Source organism: Harpia harpyja, chromosome 16 (genome assembly GCF_026419915.1).
Source record: "Harpia harpyja isolate bHarHar1 chromosome 16, bHarHar1 primary haplotype, whole genome shotgun sequence".
Classification (NCBI taxonomy): Eukaryota; Metazoa; Chordata; class Aves; order Accipitriformes; family Accipitridae; genus Harpia; species Harpia harpyja.
Window position 1 is genome coordinate 19,565,713 of NC_068955.1, and position 24,868 is coordinate 19,590,580.

General features: G+C 35.7%; 1 protein-coding gene across 2 annotated transcripts in view; it reads right to left on the reverse strand.

The window, feature by feature from the left end:
• The window catches only part of PDE3B (phosphodiesterase 3B), a 95,659-nt gene that overhangs the window by 16,626 nt on the left and 54,165 nt on the right, over window positions 1–24,868 (reverse strand). For both annotated transcript variants that reach the window (XM_052810598.1, XM_052810599.1), the window contains exons 2-5: window positions 10,714–10,764; window positions 8,983–9,231; window positions 4,820–4,962; window positions 1,531–1,637 (exon numbers count right to left, since the gene is read on the reverse strand). In XM_052810598.1, coding sequence (XP_052666558.1) covers window positions 1,531–1,637; window positions 4,820–4,962; window positions 8,983–9,231; window positions 10,714–10,764 — 550 coding nt within the window. The remainder of the gene's footprint in view (window positions 1–1,530; window positions 1,638–4,819; window positions 4,963–8,982; window positions 9,232–10,713; window positions 10,765–24,868) is intronic.

Consider the following 24,868-nt stretch of genomic DNA (forward strand, 5'->3'; position numbering starts at 1 on the left):
CAGACTTTGGCTACTCTGTGCCTAACCTGAGTTCACAACAAAATTTTGCATTAAGCCAAAGCATCATTTATTTCTTTTGTGAAAATATACAAAAGACAGGTTTTCTACAAGTGCCTGAAGTAAGTTATAGCCATTGTAAACATATTTTTATCAAAAGAATAAAGTGCCCATGAGCAAAATAATGAGGTATTCTGTGGACTTTCCAAAGCTGAATCACTTATTCTGCTGCAAACTATGAAGCAAAAACTCCATCATAAGTTTTATGACTGTACAGTGCCTGATAACAAATTACTAAGAGAATATACAGTATTGCCCTTAAATAAGGAATGCATAGATTACACACTTCCAACAGTGTCACAGGCTACGCTGACTTGACTCACACACCCAAAAAGTATATGTAAATACATTTTTTTAAAGTAAAAGACAAGATTTTTCAAAGTCCACATTGCTAGGTGCAGAGATAGAAGTTTTAGAAAGCAAATGTCACTTCACTGCTGCAAAGAAAGATCTGGAAAGTTGAGAAGCAATTTGTAAACTCCCCTCTAGAACTAAAACAAATGAATACTCTAACATTGGTTACTTAATTTCATCCTTTTTACATGTACACATTCAATAGGTTTTAATGTATAACATTGCACTCTGTATTTTCCGCAAGATTCAAAGTAGAAAAGTGCAGAAGGCAGCCCAGCTTTTTATGAAGACAGAACCATTGAGAATGTGCAACAATGTGTTTACATGCAGATCTGGCCTGAGTTTGCATGTTTCTTGCGTTTAGAAGAGTGAAAGAGAAACAACCAAGCCATCAGTAATACAGAGAAAACTGGTGAGTTTGGTTGGTTTGTTGTTTGTTTGTTTTTTAATAAATTAAAAAGTGCATTCATCTCTCTCAATCCAACCCACATATTTAACCTTTTATAAAACAAAATTATTAGACAGGTTGTTACTTTTAAATCATGCTAAAATGAATAGACAGAAATTTCAAAAGAAGTAGTTTTCAAGTTTTCACTTAAAATGGGCAAACAAACCAGTTGTAATCTCTGAAATACTGATATACACAGTATTTCAGCACTGCTGTTACAGTATCTACTAGCTTATTACACTGACAGTGTTAGAATAAAATCTACTCCAACTCCCTCCAAAATTTGTTTAAATATTCATCTCAGGTGGCTATCAGGTATTTAGGAATTTCTAAGTGACACTGTTCTATTACAAAAAGCATAATTACTAAAAAAAAAAAAAGTCCCTTATTAATGTATATGAATGTTGCAATTTTCAACAGGTACCAGCCATACTGAACATTATAACATTTTGCAGCTACATAGCCTTAGGTAAATAGTTGAGATTTCTACAAAGTTGATGCTAACTGTAATTTTGAGTATTCTGAGAAGCAGATTAAAAAAATATTTTTTTTAAATATATGCAACGTGCTGATATTATTTTAGTACTACATTTACATGAAAAAAACCAATTGATGTACTAACTACTACCTTGACATCCTGCCACTAAGCTATACAAATTGCACGATCTTACCTGCTCGTCTGGGACCTATATGATGAGTCAATGTCATAGAAGATGATCTTTGTTTTGGTATTGTCAGCAAGTTTGCACCAAAAGACCCATTTGAATGAGATCCTTGGCTGAAAATAAAACAGTAAGAATTTTTTTTCTTTCCTACCTTGTCTTCCATTTTATTAAATAAAATGCTTATAAAATGGCCAGACTGATCTGCTACAGGTCCACTACCATTGAAGAAAAAGACAGTACTAGAAAGAAGTCTAATTCAAGATCAGGTAGACACTATGTGTCAATTATACAGAATAAAAACTGCTGGGTACTAGGTGAAAGCAACAGAAAACTTTATGCAGTCCTAAAATGACACAATAAGCATATTCAGGCCACATGCCATAGGTTTTACTTTCTAACATGTTATTTACTTTTCTTTAAGGTTTTAACAAAGCAGGCTGTTTTCTAAGAGATCTGAGAACTTTTAAAAGATTGGTTACTTTGGAAATACCATGACAATCTTACGCAGCCATGGCTTGCTTTTCAAATCAATTTTTGCATATTTAATTAATCATTTTATTTATTATCATCTTAAAACTAAAGCTGTTTTTGACAAAGTCATATTGTACTTCAGTAGCTAAATCATTAAACTCGCTTGTTGAATTATGCCATCTGCTGTTCTAGGTATGAAACTGCATGCCAAAATTCCAATTACATATTTCCTTTAGTAAACAAAAATGCGATATGCGATTAGAAATAACTGTACACATGTACTTTAAAGTGAAAATATTTTATGTAAAACTAATTATTTCATTTCAGTATGGGGAAACAGTATTTACCAAAACAGATTTAATCTTGTTTAATCAGATTTCAACCAAAAGTCAAATACAGAAATAATACTTGATCTCCCATAATTTGTTTAAATATATAAATATAAAAAATGAGTTAAAGAATAAACACAGATTTATTCTTCTGAAGTCTGATGCTGACATGTTAATCAACTTTAAAAAATGTTTGGGTTGACAACTAGGATAGATTGAACTTTTCACTATTTGTACACTGTTTAGCTATCATAGCTTACATGTATTCTTTTAAAGCACATAAAAATGCTGCAACAGTATTTAGTGTAGGAAGACTATATATTAAGCAAAGTCAGTTCATCTTGAACTCATGTTTGTATGAAAAACCAAATCAAGAATTTGCATGCAAATAGAATGGCAGCTCTCAAGAGTTGCTTTTGAACACTGTCTGGACGGATAGAAAAAAATTCTGGAGCATTAAATCAAATTTTGTAGCAATATTAATTTATTACACCACTATGTAATATCTTATCTTTCTCAACTCAGCTAGAATCCAGTTGAAAGCAGTCATTGTATGTAAAATAATATTTTGATTTTTGATAAGCTTTCCTCCTAGCAAACAGTTTGCTGTTTCACTCTCCTTTTCTACTATTAGCCTGCTCCTCCTTACTTCTCTTCTAACATTCACTGGGTCTTTCATTGGGGTGAATCAGCTCCCCAAGGCAGGAAAAACTGTCTTTTTTTATTGCTGGTATTTTTCTGACAATTTAAGGGGCTGACTCAAGAGCCAGAGCCAATGGCACAAAGTACTCTAGGAATGCAGGACTGCCTCTTTTGGCAGCAGGAACAGCTATGCCAGTTCAGCTACGTCATCTAACCTTATCTGTAAGGTAAGCACCCACGGGGGATTTTGAGATGATTATGTGTTAGAAGTTAAAGGGAACCTGATAAGAACAATCACTGGAAGATGTAAGAAGACGGGGACAGTGTAAGTGTTGGCAAGAACTCTGAAGGCCAGGACACAAACCATAAAAAAAGTGAACACATATTCTAGGGCTGTATGGGAGTGGACAGGAGCAGGGCAGGAGAACATGACTAACTAGGAGTGCTAGTCATCAGGGTCAAGAGATAATTTAAAAGTGATGGAGTATGAGCAAAAGCGTTTTCTGTATCACTTTTAATTGGGTGAGCTTCAGTAGGTTCTTTGGTTGGTAGAAGCTGTAAGGAAACCCTCTGTAAACATACACTGCGTCTGCACCAGAAGTGCTGAGCCTCAAACTTAAGTCCCACGATTTGTAAGTTTAAAGCAAGTTCTCTGGTCTTTGGTTTTTGCTAGTGGATATAGCTGGGGAGATTCTTTCAAACGCTGATAACCAAATCAGCATGAAAATACAATCTTTAAACTATTACTACTGCCACTACTAGCATCTTCAATTATATTTTATACACAAACCACAATTAAGTTTTGCTATGCAAAAACTTGAAGAGCATATTTTATTCGAGGGGAAAATGAAATTATTTAAATGGTTCACTTTAAAATTAAATATAATATTGATAAATAAATTCTTGGATATGTGTATATAAACTTTCATCCACTACTAGTAATTATCAGTTATAAGCATAACTCACGTTTTCTTTAAAAAGAATGCATCTATCATACTTTCCTTATGACCTATACAAAACCATTAAAGTCTTAAGAGATACCAAGTATTAAAAAAAAAAAAAAGGGCGCAAAACCACACACATTTTAGGGATTGAAGCTGCAATACAATTTCAAACATCTGTTGTACTTTTCTTACAAGATATTGAGCAAAGCCATACACTTCTACACATTTAAATAAAAGTAAATGTGTGAAGTTTCACTCATATACAACGTTAAACAAAAAGAAAAAAAAGTACATTTATTTTAATCCTAATTCAAAATATAATCTTAATTCTGGAAATAAAAGCTTCATTTGCTCCATATTGACTAACAGGTAAAGAGATGACTTTCTTAATCTACCTTACTGCTTACTTGATGACCATAGGGATAACAAATGTTGCAATACTCACAACAGTGGCTATCAAATGCAAGAAAGTTATATCATCTTTTTAATTAGAAAACAAATTTTGGGGTATGTGGAAGTTGGAAAGTGATACATATTTTAAGCAATAAGGAGAAGGAGGAAGTCAGTAAAGGTTTAGAGGTTAAACTAGTTTGTTTTGCAATCATGTATGTTGGACTTTTTTTTTTTTTTTCATTTCCTACTAAAACTGACATGCAGGCCTACTTCTTATGACAGAGCATGCCATTCAACCTCAGAATGACCTGATTTCTACTTGAGATCACACAGAGTTACAAAGTATAGTATATAATTAACTTGAAACATTTTCCAGTTTATACTGGCAGAATTTGGAGACTTAATTCACAAGATTTTACATTGAATACTTCTGCTGCCGAGTTCCAAAATTACAGACATGAACATTTTAGAAAGGCTACATTTATTATTACACTTAAAATGTGGTTAAGTGCTTACCTTGATGTGTTATATTCCTGATGAGATCTCTTGCTGTTACTACGTTCCCATCTAGAAGATGTTGATTCTATAGGTGGAATGCCAGAAGCTCCTGAAGATCGTCTCAGCTGTGGTGTTGGCAGGCTATTCCTGCTATTTAATCCCTGTTGAGTAATTTAACCATGGTTACAGTCTATATAATTAAAAATAGACATTAAAATTTTATTTATTGTTTGTGAAGACTATTTATTGTTAATTTTTTATAGTGAAATAATAAGTATGGCATCTTACATTCACTCTTATTGCTCAAGAAAATAAAAAAGATGCAATCAAATTATTTTGCTTACTAGGAATAATTATTTTTCATATCTCTTCTTTTCTTTCCCCAAATTAAAACTTGTAAAGATACTTGTACTCTGAAATCCATGTGGTCCAACAATTACTCTTCAGAGCTTTTAAAAATGGAGATCTTTTAGAGACAGTCAGTTGCTGTAGGATTATGGACTCTTGTCCTGCACAGCCCAATCATACAACTACACCATCAGCTCTCCAGCTCTCAGGATAGCCTGAGATTTCGGTAACTCAGATGCTAAATATTGACAGTGTGAGTATTGTGGAACATATGGAACGGGTGATGCACAATGCACAGGTCAGTTCTGGTCCATCAAGACTCCCTCTCTGCTTCCATACCAGCCCCACAGCACCTGGGAAGCTCCTGGGCACTTCACCACTCCCAGCCTGGAAGCTGTGTTAGTTTAGGCATGCTGCAGCCCAAACCCTGGGAATCACCATTGTACTTGAACGCAAAGCCCTCCGCAAAGCAGGGCAACAGCACTCAAACAGACCTGTATGGAAATAACTCAGGACTTATTAGCTCTGCCGTACTGAAATACCCCCGGAAAGTGTATCCATGTTTACACAGCAGCTAGTAGAACCTAACTAATAGAAAGGATAGGATCACTGAACCAAAACTGCAAAGCCAGCTCTGGCATATCTGCATCCATTGGATGGATAACGTATACACTGTATTTTAAACAAATAAAAAATAAAAATATCTCTCTCTGCATTCAGTCCACAATCCACTTGTTAACTCATCCCCAGATTTGGCCATTCAGTGGAGGGAGGGGGTGGGTGGGGAGGGAAGATCCTTCTGCATAATACAGATGTGTGTAATCAGACCTTGCAAAGTAAAAAGGATGCCAGGAAAAAATGTTTAAAACAAAAAATCCAAAGCAATATTTGCAGTACTGAGTAAGGTCTGCAGGGTCATGTATGAGGACAGGTGACCCCTGGATGCTACCACTTCAAAAGTCTGGCAGAAATAATGACTTTGCAATTTTAAGCTTTATCGAGTGGTCAAAGATCATATTTAACTCACAAAGCTATTACATATTTCAAAAAAATGAAACAGCATTGACACAAAAGAGTATAATCTCTTACACTGAAAAATCAGACTGCTTTGAGTCCTTGATATGGGATATACCTTGACTCTGTTTGCTTTGCTGCAAAGCTGTAGTCACAGCCAGAAAGGTGGAACTGGACAGGCAGAATAAGACCACCACATCACCCACAGAAACATGCAGCAGTCCTTAACGAGCCCTACCAGAAAGAGAACTGGAGGAGCATATTCTGTGTGCTATCATACAGTGGTAGTGCTCTCAGGCTAGAATGGACTTCTCTGTCAGTGGACCACATCAATCTAACTTGCATGCTCTCTGCAACATGGGGAGCACAGCTGAAAATCCCCAACATTGGAGGAGAAAGGTCCACTCCCTGAAACAAGTGCATTGTTAGCACAGTATGGAAAGAAAGCCCCAGCAACTGCACTTACTTTTTCTTCTTCCTGGCTACTCTAAGAACGAGGGAACACTGGGGATATGCCAAATCTCCAGAACTCTCCCCTGCTAGATAAAGAAGTAGAGAATAAACAAAACATGGGTAGCAAAGGACTAAGGAACTCCAGATCACCCTATGCTAGCAAAGTCACTGGTAATCACCATACAAAGGGGAAAAGTTGCTCTGGAAACAAAATTTAGACCATGCCAGAAATCAAAGTTATTATGAAAAGACTTTCAGTTACCAGTGATAACAAGGCCAGAAGACAAGGGATGTGGATACTCAAGAGCTTGCCTAAACAACTTTTACTTGCCTGAAATGTGAAAACTGCTAAAATCATGACTGTTGATAACACCAGAAATCCACCAATCTGGCAAGCAGTCTACTATCATACGCTAGGAAATCTGGGGACAGTTCTGTCATGATGGAGTGAAAAGTCTTTCTATTGCAGAGCAGCCCTGAGATGTTTTTTGTCTAACTAAGATTTCCTTTTTCTTTTTTAGGAATTTAAAGAGACTGATCAGTAACTGGGCAGTTTACACTTTCCAAGTTGTCGACTACCAAGAAACTCAGAGTGAAGAGTTAGTATTAGATAACCAGTTATTGCTAGCCCAAGGTCTGAAGCCCAGTTTCAGCTTCTTTCTTTTCCTTGGTTTTTTGTTTGTTTGTTTGTTTTTTGTTTTTCTACCAAAGAGAACAGGCAGTTCCCCATCAGAAGTGAAAAAAATTATAACTGAATGTACTTTGGAAGCCAGTCAGGGAAGAGAAATAAAGATGTACATAATCCTCAGGAAAGAAACAACTTGTTTGAAATACAGAGGAGACCTTTCATATTCCAAGTCAGGGAAAGAGAGAAGAGAACCTTTCAATATAATCTGCAAGATCGCATTCTGAAGAAATACTTTCTTATGATTTTCTTTGGTGTGTCATAATCTGGAGTTTGTGCTGACTTACCTGTTTTTTGAAAGAAAGATATATCGTCTTCTTTCTTACAGTAACATACATAGTGGTAGATCTTTTGGCTTACCCCTAAACATATACCAAAGTCAAACATTCATTGAATGATAGTGACAAGCACTATTTTATCCACCAGGTAAATTAATACACAGAAAAAACCCGAACTTAAAGGAAGAGTTACTTTTAAGAAGGAGAAAATGAGAATAGCTGTGAAAAAACATAATCTTTCAATCTTACATAATCTTGATAACCAGTCTTCAGCAATTAATTTTTTTCATTTCAAACAATTCTAACATGTTCTACATGTTCACATAAATTATATTTTTCACATTAGTATACCAATCCTTAGCCGTTTTCAAAAAAATGCGCAAAGAAAAACATACGCTGAATGATTATGATCCCTACCCAACTGATTTCTGCAGATATCCATGTGACATTCCAAGGTATTTCATACTGCAATGAACCTGCAGGATCTTCCACAGAGTAATCTGCAGACACTGAGCTTTTCCCCAAAAGCATTTGTCTTGACCTTGGTTCCCAGCAGACATTTCACAGGCTGAATCTGGCTCAAGACAGTTTATCTGGCTGCAAAATACTAAACCAACAAATTGATCTGTTTGGGCCAAGCTGCCCACTGCCTGGATATGGAAGCAACTGCAGGGCAGGGACGTCCCAGACCAGCCTCCACAATAAATAGCCTCAAGCTGTCAATACTGGGCTGCCCTAAAATTATTAGCTCTGGTGCACTGCAGCTGGGTTTCTATATTTGAATGTTTTTCCACCACGTTCCTTAACATGTCATATCATAACAACACTGTTGCTTTCACTTATTTACCCTAGATAACGGAGAAGTGACGGTAGATTTACACACTGGTCCCACAACGTGATGTGCTGCACAGAAGGAAGAGATTTTTTCCTTTTACATAGCTGATTTGCTTCTGTCTGATGGCTAGTTTGAAGTTCATAAGAGAAAATTTCTTGGGGAAAAAAAGTCAATGAAAAAGCCACACTGACAGTAATTATTAGATCAAGAATATGGGAGAATAAAGAACAGCCCTGTTTGTGCCATATCATGAGAATATAACACCTTCATTTTATATTTGCTTTTAGTTTTTTTAATCCTGCATTTATTTCAAGGAATCATGTGTTCAGAGTGCAGACCAGTGCTTTTACCTGTCTATCCATCAACCATTTCAATTTGCATTTTGGTACATATCTATATTTCATTCAGTATGTTTTCACAGCTGCTCTCTTTTGACCTTAAACATAGTTCACAGGTACTCAGTAAAGAAGCCACTATCCATACAGGAGCATTCTTTCCAGATGAATTTTCCTTGATAATTTTTTTTTTAAATTGCAACACACACATGAATGAAAATTAGTCATTTCACCTTGAGCAGTTTTCGATCTCCTTTTTCAGCAGGATCCTCTACTTCAGGACAGGGGAAGAAACCAGGAAATGGTGTGAATGGACTAGCCTTTGGCCTGCATGTGCCTGAGAAAGCACCAATCAAACTATTAATGCTTCGAAGGGAAGAAATCACTTGTGGTGGAAGGGATGGGTCAGTCAGGAGGTCTGTTAGCATGCTCCGAGCCTCATTTAGTACTGAGAGATCAACTCCATTTCCACTGCCAGCATTCTAGAATAGATGGAAATGTTGCAAACTATTAACATGTCAAAATGTTTCACAGTATTCTAAGTTTTAAATAAGCATCTTATCCATTGCAAGTTTAAAAAGGAAATTTAAAAAAATCAATGCAGTGTATTTTTCTTTTAAAGAAAATATATACATATAGACATATTCAGACACCAATTTTTGCTGGGTTTTTTCACACAATAAAAAATATTTCAGAATTCAACATTAGCTGTCAGTTTATTTTTCTCTATTTAAAATAAAGATGTGGTGCCAATTTTTTTGTCTCAGTTTTTCATTACTTTGTCTCAGAATTAAACTTAGTATTCTATCTCTTCCAATAACATCAACAGAAATTTTGGTGGCCAAACTGTTATAAGCCCCTTATAGAGGTGCAACTTTCACAGCCTCATTGTTTTTATTAACCCTGATTCTACTGAACCAAATCCTAACAATTCTGTCAAAAAAGTTATTAGTTTTTATTTGGCATAATTCTCGGAACAGGAACATCTAATCAGCTATTGCTGATTAGATACCACTGCTGATACAAGAGAAAGGGGGAGAAACAAGCAATCAAGAAAAAAGGTGAGAACCTGTGTCCTGGTTTCAGCTGGGATAGAGTTAATTGTCTTCCTAGTAGCTGGTACAGTGCTATGTTTTGAGTTCAGTATGAGAAGAATGTTGATAACACTGATGTTTGCAGTTGTTGCTCAGCAGTGTTTAGTCTCAAGTCAAGGATTTTTCAGCTTCTCATGCCCAGCCAGCAAGAAAGCTGGAGGGGCACAAGAAGTTGGCACAGGACACAGCCAGGGCAGCTGACCCAAAGTGGCCAACAGGGTATTCCATACCGTGTGACGTCCCATCTAGTATAGGAACTGGGGGGAGTGGGAGCAGGGGGATCGCCGCTCGGGGACTAACTGGGTGTCGATCGGCGGGTGGTGAGCAATTGCACTGCGCATCATTTGTACATTCCAATCCTTTCATTATTACTGTTGTCATTTTATTGGTGTTATCATTATCATTATTAGTTTCTTCTTTTCTGTTCTATTAAACCATTCTTATCTCAACCCACAATTTTTACTTCTTTTCCTGATTTTCTCCCCCATCCCACTGGGTGGGGGGAGAGTGAGTGAGCAGCTGCGTGGTGCTTAGTTGCTGGCTGGGGTTAAACCATGACAACCTGGTAGACCTGAGTCTGGTGACATTGCTGGGGAATCACTCCCTAACCTTATGCTTCTGGACATTTAAAAAACCCACTGCCATCTTAGCTAGGTTTGAGACTGTTCTCATATACACCACAGAAAGTAGATCCCTGTCAGCTTGGTCAGAACTGCTAAATACCAAGCATCTGCCACATAGAGCTAGAATGTACTAGGACAACTTAGGTAAATAAAACATCAACAGAAAAATTGAAATCTGACAGTTTACAGTAAACTCTTTACTCAATCACATTTCACAAAAGAATAATTAGATTCATAATACACTGACCTGGTAATAGGGCTTGTACCATTGCTTCAAATCCCAATCCCAAAGTATCATCTGTAAAAAAAAAAAAAAAAAAAAAAAAAAAAAAAAAAAAAAAAGAGTAATAGGTGATATGCTAATGCTGAAAAACAACAATGGAATAAATCTTGACTATGTGATGTAATATAAAAAGCTTCTCCCTTCATCTTTTTATATGTAACAGACCATTTTCTCAGTTAACGCTACCCCAGTGAAAGTCCTAAACAAGAGTTCAAAGAAATTGCACACAACAGAGATATCTTGACAACAGAACAATTACATGGTCTTATTTCAATATTTCTGGATTTTATGAATCATTTAACATGCACACCAAATTAGGTGGTGACAGTGTTTTCCTGCTTCTACTCACTTCAACTTATAAAAGCAAATCTATCCTTAAACCTCCAATATATTTTATAATTTATTTCTTTCCAGAACCATTCAAACAGTAGCAATTTTGTAAATACAGTGCAGAAAGCACTATGTTAACATAATTTATTTTTTAAAAAGGCAAAAAGCTCCCCAATATCTCATGTTAAAAATCGCTAATTTTTAAAGCATTTTCTTGCAAGAGTTTTTGTTAGGTTTTACTTGAATATGGTTACAAATCTACGTGTTCTGAATAACTTCACGAAACCCACCAAACCCACAAAAGAACGTCAGCAACACAATCTGAAGATACTATCAGCTTCAAGTACGTCAACAGCACTCGCTTAATTTTTCTTCTATACTGACAAAAAATAAAAACAACATACAAGAAATGAAATTCAGATGTCTGTCTGGTTTCAAAAGTGTTTAGTCTTCGTGGCTTCTTGACAGGTTCTAATAATTCTCTGGTAAATGAATTCATTTGCACAACATGCATTCACAAATTAAACAAATATAAAGATAAGCCTTTTTTTCCTCCTCTCCATAGCTACAGAGCACAAATCAAGTGCCAATGCCCCACTTGGTAGTTCATACTCTGCAGTCCTGTAAGCTTTTTCTACTTATTTTTATAGGTGACAACTATGTTTGGTTTTGTTCCTCTAAGTCCAACAGCTCTTTCATGGAGAAAACACAATGTTCCAGGCTGGCACTTGCCCAGCAGAAGGTGCAGAAAGTGTCGATAAAGAAACACAGGCTGACATGTCAGCAGTACCCAGGTAAGGGCGGCACTTAAAGGTTCTTTTTCTCTTCTGTTATCTTCATAGAGATACCATTAAACCATGTTTAAAGTTAATAGTTACGACATCCACTTGCTATCAAAAGTGAAGATATCTATCCTTAAGCATGTGCTTGAACTGGGATTAAGTTATGCTGTATCAGAAAGTCATATTGTATAAAGCAAGCAGATCTAAATCAAGAATTAAAAATTTAAGAATTTGAGTTTTTTAGCTTTTTAAGTGATTAATCTAGCTACCATATCCTTTTTAAAAAAAAAAAAAAACAAAACAAACTAAGCATATGAGATGACTGTTAGCCTGTCAGTGAAAAGCATTAAGATAATGACCAACATTATCTGGCCATACCCATTTTGTATGATGCATTTGGTTTTAGCATGATCATTGCAAAGATGAGGGGGTTTTTCTTGCATAACAAACTAGAACGAGTAGTCTGTCTGGGCAGGTTGCGTGTTTTTTTGTTTTTCTTCATTCTCAGGTTTCTCGTTCCTGATTGATATTCGTTTACTGTATCAAACATAGGTAAGTTTTTTGGTTTCATTTTGTCCTCCTAAGCTCAGGCACAGAGACTGCATTAATCTGCCTCACTGAATTTTGACTCAACCAGCAACAAAGATTAGATGTCCACATGAGTTGTTAGTTGTATTAACAACATTTGATACTAATGGTCCACGAATTGACATCAGCTTGTTTACAATCTTGCAGCCTCCATTAGGGGACACAAAAGAGGTTTCCCTTCCCCCAGCTCTTCTAATATTTTATTTTTCTTTTAATGATGTGGTATGTTAGCTAATTTTATTTATTTGTCGTAAATGAGATCTTAAATAAAATACCTATGCTCTTGTTAACTCCAGAACATTTCTGTACCAAACCTTTAACTGCAACTGCTTTTACTGATGCAACCTCCTTTATTCATCCTTTAAGCAATTGGGAGCTTTTGTGTACATGTATGTACACACACATGCACTCACATAAGCTATACTGTTATAATTTTGGGGGTCAATCTATACAACTAAAAAAGTTCAAAACCTTCCTTTTGGCTGTAGCCCTGCTATAGTAAAGAAATAGGCTCAAAGTTGTAGAGGCAGAAAATATTCATTGGAAAGTGTTACTGCTATATCCTGTGTCCCATACTCACCCAGTACACACAGGGTAAAATAATGTGCACAGCTCATGCAAAATCTACTTCCAATGCAAATAATGGTTTGATATTTTAAATGGCAGGGCACCAATTTATACACAATTTTATTTAAATGAAAAAAATTCACAGCTTGGATTCATGATTGAAAATTTTCTGTTGTCCTTTAAACCAGAAGATTTAAGCTTCCCTATGGACACCAATCTTACAGCAAAGAAATTAAAACAGTTTTGAAATAAACAGAACAAGTTTACCTGTATGTTGCCAACAGATTATTTTTTTTAATGCACTATACATCACCGTTAATTAGAAGTCATATCTCCTGAGAGAAGACAGGTATAGTATATTAACACAGCTAGCAGGCTACCACAGTCTATATTAGCTGTAAAATTTTCAGGGCTCATTCCATGTGCCACATACTGAAGTAATTAAAATGAGCTGATGAAAATTTTGGGCACAAAGTAGCAATCTCTTCTACTAAGCACAATGGAAAAAATGCAGATCACTATACAATGAATATTTTTCTATGGTAAATACACCTTGGTACATCTCTACGCTAATCGAATCCTTACAGGTTAATAATGAAAGGGGGGTTATTACCTTTTACACACCACAAGATGGCACTCAAATCCAGAGAGCCTCACCCACAAAGAGAATTTCGGGAGAAAGGAACAGAAACCAGCAGCATGTTCCTTAACAGACCTTCTGTAGAATTGAAATGATTTGAGGGACAAGGGCGGGTGTGTGTGTGTGTGTGTGTGACAGTTTTAAAGGTTAAGAGCTGATAAATTCTGCTTCTGTACAAAAACTTCTATGTTTAAAAGAATTTACTCCTTACCATTCTATTCAGAAACTAACTTTGTTTCTTACTACCTACCAGACTCAGTTTAATTAGCCTATCTCCATGCCTTGCAAGTTAAATCTGGAATACTAAAAAAGCAGCATTTTTGGCACTGTTTTTGTTGAGAGTTTGGCAGTCAAAGCTTTAATTAATTCCTGTGGATCATCAACAAAAGTTACAAAGTATTCCCAGAGTTGCATTAGTCTTAAAACAGGAGTAAAAAGGATACAGTTTATTTTGACTTAATGTGAACAGACCAACAGACCTTAAAATAGGTCTTAGGCAGAGCCTCAGCAATTTTTGATTTTGCAACCATAAGACTTGTTGCAGAAAGATCTGTACTCTGTAATACTAAGATTTTGTAATCCATTGCACATAACATTCTTCCTCACCTCCTCCAACAAGAAACACCTGGTCTAGGAGGCACTTGAGTCATAAAAGTTCCAAGCTACAGCTTAAACCTCTGCTTAGCAACTCACACACTTTGGCTTTTGAGCATCCATTGTCAGTGCCAACATCACAACAATCACACATCTGGGAGCTCCTCTGAAGCCCCTCTGAAAATAAAACTGCAGTGGGCTCTGATATTGCAGATGAACTTCTGAAAGGTCAGAAATGTATAGCCCTCCCCCCATAACCATGTTTACCAAATTACCAGTCAGCTTGGAAAAGAAGTTCTCATATCAGCCTTTAACCCCAGAGACTCCCAGACCATCCAAAAAGCAGTGATCACACTTTCCTGGTTTTGTATAATTGCTTGTCAAGCTGATCAGGGTTTTGAAGGACAGTTAATAAAAACCAAAACAAAAACCCACGCATGACACAGTACCATGCCTTGTTCTTTAACAGTCAAGGACTGTATTATATTTAACTATAATAATGGAATCTATTTAGCCTATGAAATAAATTTCAATGCAGTTAAAAGAAGACAAGCCAGCTTACAAAAACCCTTTAAGCAGAAGTGACCTTTTCCAATGGTCGCCATCAGCCAGTGATGGGCTTAGGTCAAACTGAAACATGTCACTCAAAACAGGCTAAGAGTATTAACAGAGGGAATTTACATCAGTGGAAATACATTTTTTTAAAGGCTAAAGCTCAACAGATTCTCCACAGAGTTGCTATTCTGAAGAATGAACACTATATTCAGTTCTATGGATGTTTAGTCAAATTTAAGGAAATTTTAAATACATATCACTTACTGGAAATACAAAGGAAAATTGATGGTAGGCATCAGCTATTACCCTTTGTTTATATTTTCTCAAAAATGAAAACAGTATTTCCACATACTCCAGAGGAATTGCCATGCAATTTGAACACAAGAATTTTAGAATCAACTTACCTGACACTATTTGTAAACCCCCTGTTCACTGGGGGGGTGGGGAGGTGCGGGGAAGGCAAAGGCCCAGATTGTTGAATATCACAACCCAAATTACCAAATTACTTTGGTAAGAATTACCAACCAGAATTACCAAAACTTAAGGATGGCACTTTTGCAAAGCACACAGTGTCAGCAACATCAGAAACATTTGTGAAAAAACATACACAAGGTAACAGTAATAACGGCCTTCCCTAATACAGCTTATAGTTCAAACAGCAACAGGAACAAGCAGTATTAATTTTTACAAAGAAAAAGGAAAGAAGTGCTCCTCTGAGAAGCTTATAGTCTAAATAAACTAAAAACAGATGAGAAATGGGAAAAGACAGTCAATGAAACCCAGCAGAGCTTCAGGGTTTTTTGTTTTGCTTTTAATGACTTTTCTATACAGAAAGTTATCTTTCCTATCACTGCGCAGCCAGTGTTTCCAGGGCCTGTAACAGATGTGTCTTTCAGAAGCAAGCTGATGCCATGGAGGATGGAGTTCCTTTGGATCTTCTTTGCATGAGTGCCACAGCTCCATTTGGCTAAAGTCATGTTTGAGGAGTATTTTAAACTTCTAAAGGTTTAAGTGCAATAAAAGCCTATAGGTTTTACTTTTCTCAACTTAGAAACCACTAAAATTACTATAAAAGTACACTAAGCATTTTTAAACATTTTTTTAAAAACTGTAATGCTCAGCTCAAACTATATTTGGCTAAATAACTAAGTAATGATATTTTCAGAATAATTTAACTTATAAAATACAAAATCATATCATTTTAGCTACTTGAGAATTACTTGTGTTTGTGCAAAGTTATATTAAGGACAATAGTCATGCAGAGATTTAAAATAGATGGCTACAAACAAATGTTTCAGAGCTTAGAAATCTAAAAATCCATTTTAAAACTAGAATATAACTAATACATATGCTCCATACCCTAAGTTGAAATGTGCACACCATCTAAGGCCATACACAACATTAAGACTTGTAACATTGCTGTTTGATTCCCTAAACTAGGTAAGTGGGAAGTTTTAGTTTCAATGACGATACTATTCAGGAGATTCAGCGTGTGCTTTAATGCTTGTTAAGAAAAGAAAACTTGCCTTATTTGACACCACCCATTCACATTCCACGGTCCAAAATTTTAATGGAGAAAAAATGAGTACAAAAATGAGTTTCTACTCCTGACCAAGTCTTTCATTGATCAAATATAAAAGATTCCTAGTTGCTAGTAGCATCTGTTTGACACCATTAGGCATTAATTCCATAAATAAGTATTTCCATAGCAACCAAGCATAGAATTAACTAAACAATGAAACCAACACCATAGCAACTTGATTCAGAAATCAACTCTGAAAAAAATCACCTAATTCAAAAGCAAAATTCTACAACCAGATGAGAAACTAATTTATTGTAAAATATGAAAAAAATTACATTACACATGCATTTCTTTTCATGACTGCCTTTCAAATAAGATTGATGCTAGATTCATGGCTTTTATTTCTAAATAAGTCTTTTGTAACAGCTTACAATCAGTTAACTTTTTAAACCTGTGTAATTTAATGATACAAAACCAAACACAGCAGTAAACAACCTAGAAGTCTTGTTTTATTTATTTATTTACTAGAATTTTTTCCCCTCTCTGTGTAGAAAAGGTAGATTTTGAAAAACAATATGTTATTAAGTAGTTAAGTTGTATTCAGTATGACAGTAAAGGTGATGCAACCAAAGAATGACTCTGTCAAAGTAGAGGTAGCATTATTTAGATAACACAGACAACATTCTGTTGTGAAATCTTGCAAGCCAAAACACCATCCACTTGAGTAGGTTATTGTAATCAAGACAAAATACAGCACTTGGGAAAGCATTCAATATGATACTTAAGGCATTTAGAGTCATGATGATATTTCTCCACCCACTAAACCTTCCCCTGAAAATAAATGGGACAGGAAAAGACTAGGATATTTTTGGAATCCTAATACTTATCACTTCCTGACTCTATACAATTTATTTATCCAAGGTTGTAAAATGCCTAATAGTTTGTGAAGTCTGCAGATAGCCACAATCTTTGAACAGAAACTGAGTGTCCTTTCATGGTTCTGAGGTTTGAATACATGTACTGAAGGAAACTGTCATATCCCCTATACTACCTACACTCTGTTGTTGACTCTGCTGAACTCCTTCATAAAAGGCATTATCTTCACTTTAAGAAGTCTAAAATCTTCCTTCAATGGCAAGAGACTTGCTTCTACTTAATTGCCTTAGTAAATACTATTCTATACATTAAATAGTACCTGCAACATACTTGGCTGGACGCGTAAGAACAACACTGGAACATACAGGTGTCTGGCCACCACGTTTTCACCAGACTCCACAGTATTCTGATCTTCCCTACAAATACAAATCTTCAACAAGAGCTGCACCTAAGTAAACTTTAACAAGTCACTTTAGAGTCTTCACACATTTAGTTACTGTTTTCAGTAACTTGGTCCTCAGCACAGATACAAAAACAGCAAAAATGCTCCACTGTTATGCTGAAGTTTCAAATAAGCCTTCAGCAGGCTTATTCTTACAGTTAATATTACTCCCTGCAAGTGGAAAATTTTTTTTTTTGGTTGGGCTTTTGTTTCTTTTTTATGTGTTTGTTTCCTTTGTTTGTTTTTAAAAAGACATGCTACTTCTGCTTTTGTAACCAGGAATATCAGCAGGTCAGCTTCTACTTTGTCTGCTGTAGAAAGTTTTTCGTTCTCTTATTGTTTGTTATGTTTGCTCTGATCTTCCTTTTAATATTTTTTAAGATATTCAAATGTTTCAGAAAGGTTCTAAAAGGTGTTTTGTCTATCAAGGGAAAGTAGAGGGGTTTTTTCTTCTTATGTAGGTAATGAAAAAAACTGGCTAAAACCACACTTAGGTCATTTCCTGTTCCTTCTAGGTTTTGTCAGGCTTGCACGTCAGAGTAAAGGCCAACGAGTAATTTATGGCAACTGGGGGAGGGCGGGCAGAGGAAAAAAGCCTGCTATGTGCAGATCCTTTAATTGCCCATTATAAGCATTTTCCTTTAGAGCATGTGGTTCTAATCACCATCAAAGAAAAGAAATAGTGCTAGGTAGATTACTGCTCTGATCCAGTACAGTTGCTTCGGTGTTCTGGCATTCTGTACTTCTTTTACTGTCATCTAAAACCTAAAACCATTTCTTAAAGTTGTGTTTATTTTACAAAAAGCAAAATCTAGAAATTGCTCCCAAAACATCCTTTTCACATTTACCTATTGGCATTATTTTACAATTGTACATAGTAAAAGCCTTTACTGCTGTGTTGACACACTGTAAATGTATCGTGTTGGAACAGATGAGAGAGCAACCTTAAATTTTATCTTTCTGCAATAGAAGGATGTGCACAAATCTTATGCTGAATCTTATGCTAATATCTTCTTAATGCATAACTAAAAACACTTACTAGAGATGAACAGATTTCCCCCTCTATTGACTTAAATTTTTTAATCAAGTGGGTTTTTCTACCTATTACACTAGAGATACAGGAATGAATCTCGGATCTTTTACTTTTCAGCAAAGAGAAACTATTTCATAAGACCACAAGCTGTTTTTTCAGCACTGAGCTGAAGAAAAAGATATACTGAATTTTTCACAAAGATTTTTATCACAACTTTCTCTTTAAAATCTCATAAAAATACTTACATTTCTCCTCTCTTCCCAAGTGCCCCTCTAAAACGAGCAGCACAAAATTAAGCTGTACAACTCTTAGCCAAAAATTAACATGAATATGAGAATGGTTCACATCAAAGTAATTAGACCAAATGATCTAGTCCAGTATCTTGCCACTTACAACAGCAGCCACCTCAAAATAAGAATATTCTTAAGTAAGCAGTGCTAATTCTCAGAATATTCTTTCAGCGTCAGCAACACAGCTCAAGGAGCCACACATTGTATGCCTTTGTATATTACAAAGGTCAATAGATTCTTCACCTTTGCATTTCTCTGATCATCTTTTCAGAATCCACATAAACTTCTGACAGAACCGATATCATACACAAAGGCATTTCACAAGTTAAATACAGATTATGCAAAGTTCCCTTTCATTCTGAATCTGTCAACGCTGAATTCATACAGTGAGGAAGCAAACAATCAGCAACACTTTCATGCAGTCTACCCACTGAACAATTTGTTTTTGCAAAAGCTTATAGTTGTTCTCCAGCTAACTTCAGGCACAAGACAATTTTTTTTCAGACTATGAGGCTGTATTTTCAAATCCCCCAGGTTATTTCATTCAGAGACACAGCACCTTCAGAGTAACAAAACCTCTAATTCGCTAAACACCGCCACTTTTTTATTTGATTGCATTAATTGTTGTCTTAAGGACTTTTATTTACAAAATTGCCACAAGGTACAAGCTTTACATAAATCAGTGTTGTTTTCTTTCAATAACTTGATGATGACCCAAAAAGAAACATTACAGGGACTGAAGTTAGGGAAGTAAGCTGAAAGAAAACGATCAAGAAGCCAAAGAAGTTATTATGTCATAAAGGAATGCAAATATTGCTGCAGTGCTGTGGTTGGAAGTTATACACAGGGATTGAACTAACTAAATTCTCAGTTGCTCCAGCTAAAGAATTAAAAGCAATAATTTAAAAACAGATGAGGGAGTATAATTATGAGTCTGATTAGAAAAGCAATTGTGTTAGAGAAAGTTAAATCGGTATTAAAAAAAAATATCTTAATGGACAAGTTTCTGGTTGAAGTGCCAGGAAATGCAAGATAAATTCTCTCGCGGGAAAAAATATTGAAACTCTGAAGAATGTAACACAGATTGCTGTCAGAAACAGAGAAGAAGGGAATGCAAATTGCTGCATTCTACAGAAAGTGCCAATTTATTTTTCTCTAATGTATTCATGTTAAGTAGTACTTCAGTTGGCAGCTTCATAAGCAGTTGAGAAAAAACTCAAATGGCAGCAGATTTTAAAGAACACTGAAAGTTTTTTTCCATGTAGTCATGTTGTGATGCTGCTCTAAATGAAAAAGAACGAACAATGATGCCTTCCCACTTGTAACATTAGTTGATGACCAGATTAAATGAAACTACTTGGGGAGATCCACTTTGTCCCCCAAATGGCAAGTCTTGCATAGATAGCAGTTTATGTCATGCTTATCTTGCATGTGCGAAGTGAACAAAGGAATCGCCACTAGCAGTATGGGGAGGGCCACATAGACAGTTCCACCTTGCCTCGCGATAAACTCATCCATGTAGGAAGAGAGTATGCAGACAGACACCTCTGGTAGTTGTTACCAGTTACTAATCTTGTTGTGAAAAAGTTCTCTAAGAAAAGATTGAGCGATGAACAAGCTCAGATTTCAGTTAAAAGAGGGAAAAAGAATCCCCAACACCCTAAAACTCCAGAAGTCATTGTGAAATGCTATGGGTTTTTTGTAATGTTTAATAGCATATCCTCCTGAAATTGATTCAATTTATGTAGATGTAAGCTGAATTTCACACTCTGCTAATACAATAGCTAAAGGTACGCTTCCAGGAAAGAAAAATCATCTTTGTCCCACAATCAACATCTCCAAAACTACAGTTTCCTTTCTTCATTGGCCTTTTCATAAATTATGTTCCATTCTGCTCTTCAAACTACCACAGGACTCTCCCACGCTTGAAGACATAACTGTATAACCTACTATATGCAAAGGTAATGGAAAATTGTATCCAAAAGCCTGTTTTCACTCCAGTGTTTTGACTTACTCTCTAAGCCACTTTGCTACCCTGTTCATAGAGTACAAGTTACAGTTATATGCAACATTCTTATTGCAAATGTTTCTGAATACAGCATATGAAATTCTAGCACAAAAGAGAATTGTGAAAAATAGTAAAGTTGACTTATTCCTTATTCTAAGTAATGTACCAACTTTTGTTTCTATACTAGGTTTTCCTACAATTTTGAGGAGTGAAATTGATACGCCCCTCCTAAAAAAAAAATCAAACCTTGTGATATATCAGGTTGAGTCGATCTTAAAAATACCCAGACTCAACACCTTTTTTTTTTTTTCTTTCACTTTGGTAGCATGACTCAGATGGAGAAACTAATATGAAAGGAGGTCAAGATGGCTCATGTGTCTTCCAGTGACTGGAAGTCTAGTAAGAATAGCTCACCACCCTTTTCTATACAGGCAGAAAACTATTGGGAAGTTCTTTTAAACTGCAAGACATTTTTAGCAAAATCATCACAACAGTGAAAGTTACGTAAATGCCTACAGAGAACAACATTGGCAGTGAAAATATAATTTGCCATTTGGGACAAGTATTATTTACAATAAAGTTGCAGTGTAGCATGCCCAATAAATTAATCAAATATTATAAATGCGTGCAAAGGTACTTCTCCTTGGGGAACACCAATAATTTTTTCATTTCTTAGCTTTTTTCCCCAATAGCCTTTAATGAGTTTGCTATGAAGTCTCTTTCAGACTATGTTTTCAAAATAGCTATTAATGAGATGAACCTAACAAAACCAAGTCTACACTCATGTGTGACTAATGCTATGTTCTTATCAACAAATTCAACTCTCGACTAGCATCTTCTAGAACTTGTATATGTTTTGATTTTTTTTTTTAAAGCAGAAAAGGGGAAAATATCTAGAATTTAAAACTAACTAACCATAGAAAAACTATGGGATGCCAAGACACCCAGCAATATCTGACTAGAAAAATACTGTCTCAATGAGGCAAGCAGAAAAACTTTTACAACACCTATCAGATCATTGTAATTGGCTATTCCATTTAAAAAAACAAACCTCATAATCTTTATGAAATAGGCAAATAGTTGTATAGTTATTCTTTTTTTTAACTGAAAGCTCTACACCTTATGCTTTAAAAACAAAGGGTTTTTCCATTACAGGAATTATAGATTTCATTCTAAAATTAATACATAGAACAAATATCTTCTACAGCATTTAATCACAATATTTACACTGAAATGTAGCAATTAGAATTTTTTCTCTATTTGAGTAATTTTAATGTATCAGTTAACTTATGACATTCAAAATGTATATATTAATCAAATACCCTTGTAAAGCACATACAAACTAAACTAGGAGATAGACTGGCCAAAATAAATAACTAAATATTTAATCATGCCTGATCCAACACATGAAAGATAAGATTTTATTACAGTAACCTTCAAAGGAGTAAAATCTGTACGATGTGGTATAACAATCACAAGTTGTGTCTTGTACCACAGGACTAGAAACTAGCAGATATAACATTAACTTTTAAAGGTATCCAGAAGGTGAGGAAACTGTCAGAGGAAAGGGACAAAAACTGGGAAAAAAACCCAATGAACAAACCACAAAATGAATTTATAGATGCACCATTTAAATGAAACATTGATAAAAATCAGTAGGATTTTCATACATGGATACCATGCCCAGCAAATCTACTGGACCCTTTGAAACAGACTGCACACACCAACAAAAGTGAACTAGTCAACCAGAGTACTTTGATTTAAAAACCAACACCAACAAAATACTTTGACACAGTCTCCCCTTAATGCTCCTGATGAAATCACATTTACATGGGAAGAAAGGGATGGCTCTCCTCTGGATTAGCAATTTGTTAGAACACAGAAAGTAAAGAATAATAGTGGAAAGTTCACAAAAAGAAAAAAAATGCTAATAGAGACTTCCTTAAAGATTCAAGCTGGGATCTATCTTAATCAACCCACTCAAAATGAATTGAAAAGGCAATACAAGTCTGAAATGCCAACATGCACTGATGACACAAAATCCCTGAGGATAGTCAGAAATAGAGCTGATTGTGAAAAAGCATCAAAAGATCTTAATATAGTGAGTAAACAGGCAATAAGACATTGCTGAAATTCAGTACTAACTAATGAGTAAATGTGGAGAACAAAAACAAATTTTAAACTATTTATATAGAAAGCTGGGCTCATATTACATCAATGGCAACCAGGAAAGAGTTCTCGAAGCCATTTGCATCAGCCCAGTTCTCAAAGATGTTAAATGAAATATTAGAAAAGGAACATCAAATAATACGGAAAAAACAGTGCACTGCAAAAATCCATGCTACACCCACAGTCTGAGTGTTGCCTGTAGATACAGAAATATAGAAGAAATAAACAAGGACAGGCTTATAAAAGATATCAAAGATATGGAACAGCTTCTACTGTGAGGAGCTACACAGACTGGGATCCCTCAAGTGGGAGGAAAACAGAGGGTTAAAACAACGCTCTGTAGTTACCAATGTTATGAAGAAGGTAAATACAGAATGGTTAGTCAGTACTGTTCACAAGCACATGAATGAGGACCATGTAATTAGATCATCTGGCAGCAGGCTTAAAACAAGCCAAAGGAGGTATTTCTCACACACTACATAATTAAATTATTGCAGTCATTGCTGCAGGTTTTTACAGAAACTAAACGTAACTGAAGATGTTAAAAAAAGTTCACAGACTGATCAATCCACGGCTACTTACCACAGCCCAGACATATCCTCTAGCTAAGGATGGCCCAAACTGTAATTTGACAAAACATGACAGAGAACCAACCCCAGAGAAGAAAAAACCCACTTCTGAAACAAATGCTACTACTGACTATTATTAAAGATAAAAAGCCTGGGCCAGGTGGACCAGTTTGATATCATCTCCAATTAACATAAAATGAGTAATTATAAAAATGGACCCATCTTAGCAGTTTTCCTAGTTGCAGCAAACTGTACTACACTTTTGTATCCTTGGGAAGTTTCCTTCTGAAGCCTGGTTATAGAGTTGCTCCTCTCATCCATCTCTGTCTTTGAACTACAGGTCTCCAGCTCCTTTCTGTAAATCTCAATCTTTTCCACTCTTGTAGTCTAGAAGCTTCTCCTCTTCCCCCCACCCAATATGCTCCCACGGGCAGCAGCAGTCTCCTACTCCCTAGAGAGTTCCACTTGACCCAGTCATTCCCTTTAAAATAAACATAGTTTAAAAAAAAACCAAGAAAACCCCACAAACAACTATCCACCAGATTTGATTATATTACAGCTCAAATATGACTTAATCCATTTGTTCCTCTTGCAGAATAATTGACACTAATGATCTAGCCCTCGTCCACCAATAACTAAGTATGTATGTTCTTCAAAAATTAAATACAAGACAGATCAAAGAGCTTGGAAAACCTCTATTACATACCCTTTTCAGACTTTTTTTATATATATATATATATGTATATACATATGTATGTATATACACACAAGCTCTACAGAAATGGGTATACAAAGTATCTAATCACATTATGAAAGTTTCTTAAAACGTATCATTGCACTAACAGTATTATCACCTCTGTCATATGAGAGCATCAGCAAACTAACACAACAAAATAAATGAAGAAACACACTAAAACACCATCTTGCATAGTGCTCAGGAAATCCATTGAAAAACTAAGCTACAGAACTTTTGCTTTTTCATTTAATGCATCTCAACTTTATTTCTCTTTACACTTCCAAAATCTGAGCATCAGGCTGGTAACTTGTCTTGGGTTCGGTTGGGGTAGAGTTAATTTTCACAAGAAGCTGGGAGGGCGCACAGCCAGGACTGCTGACCCAAACTAGCCAAGGGGATATTCGACACCATATGACAT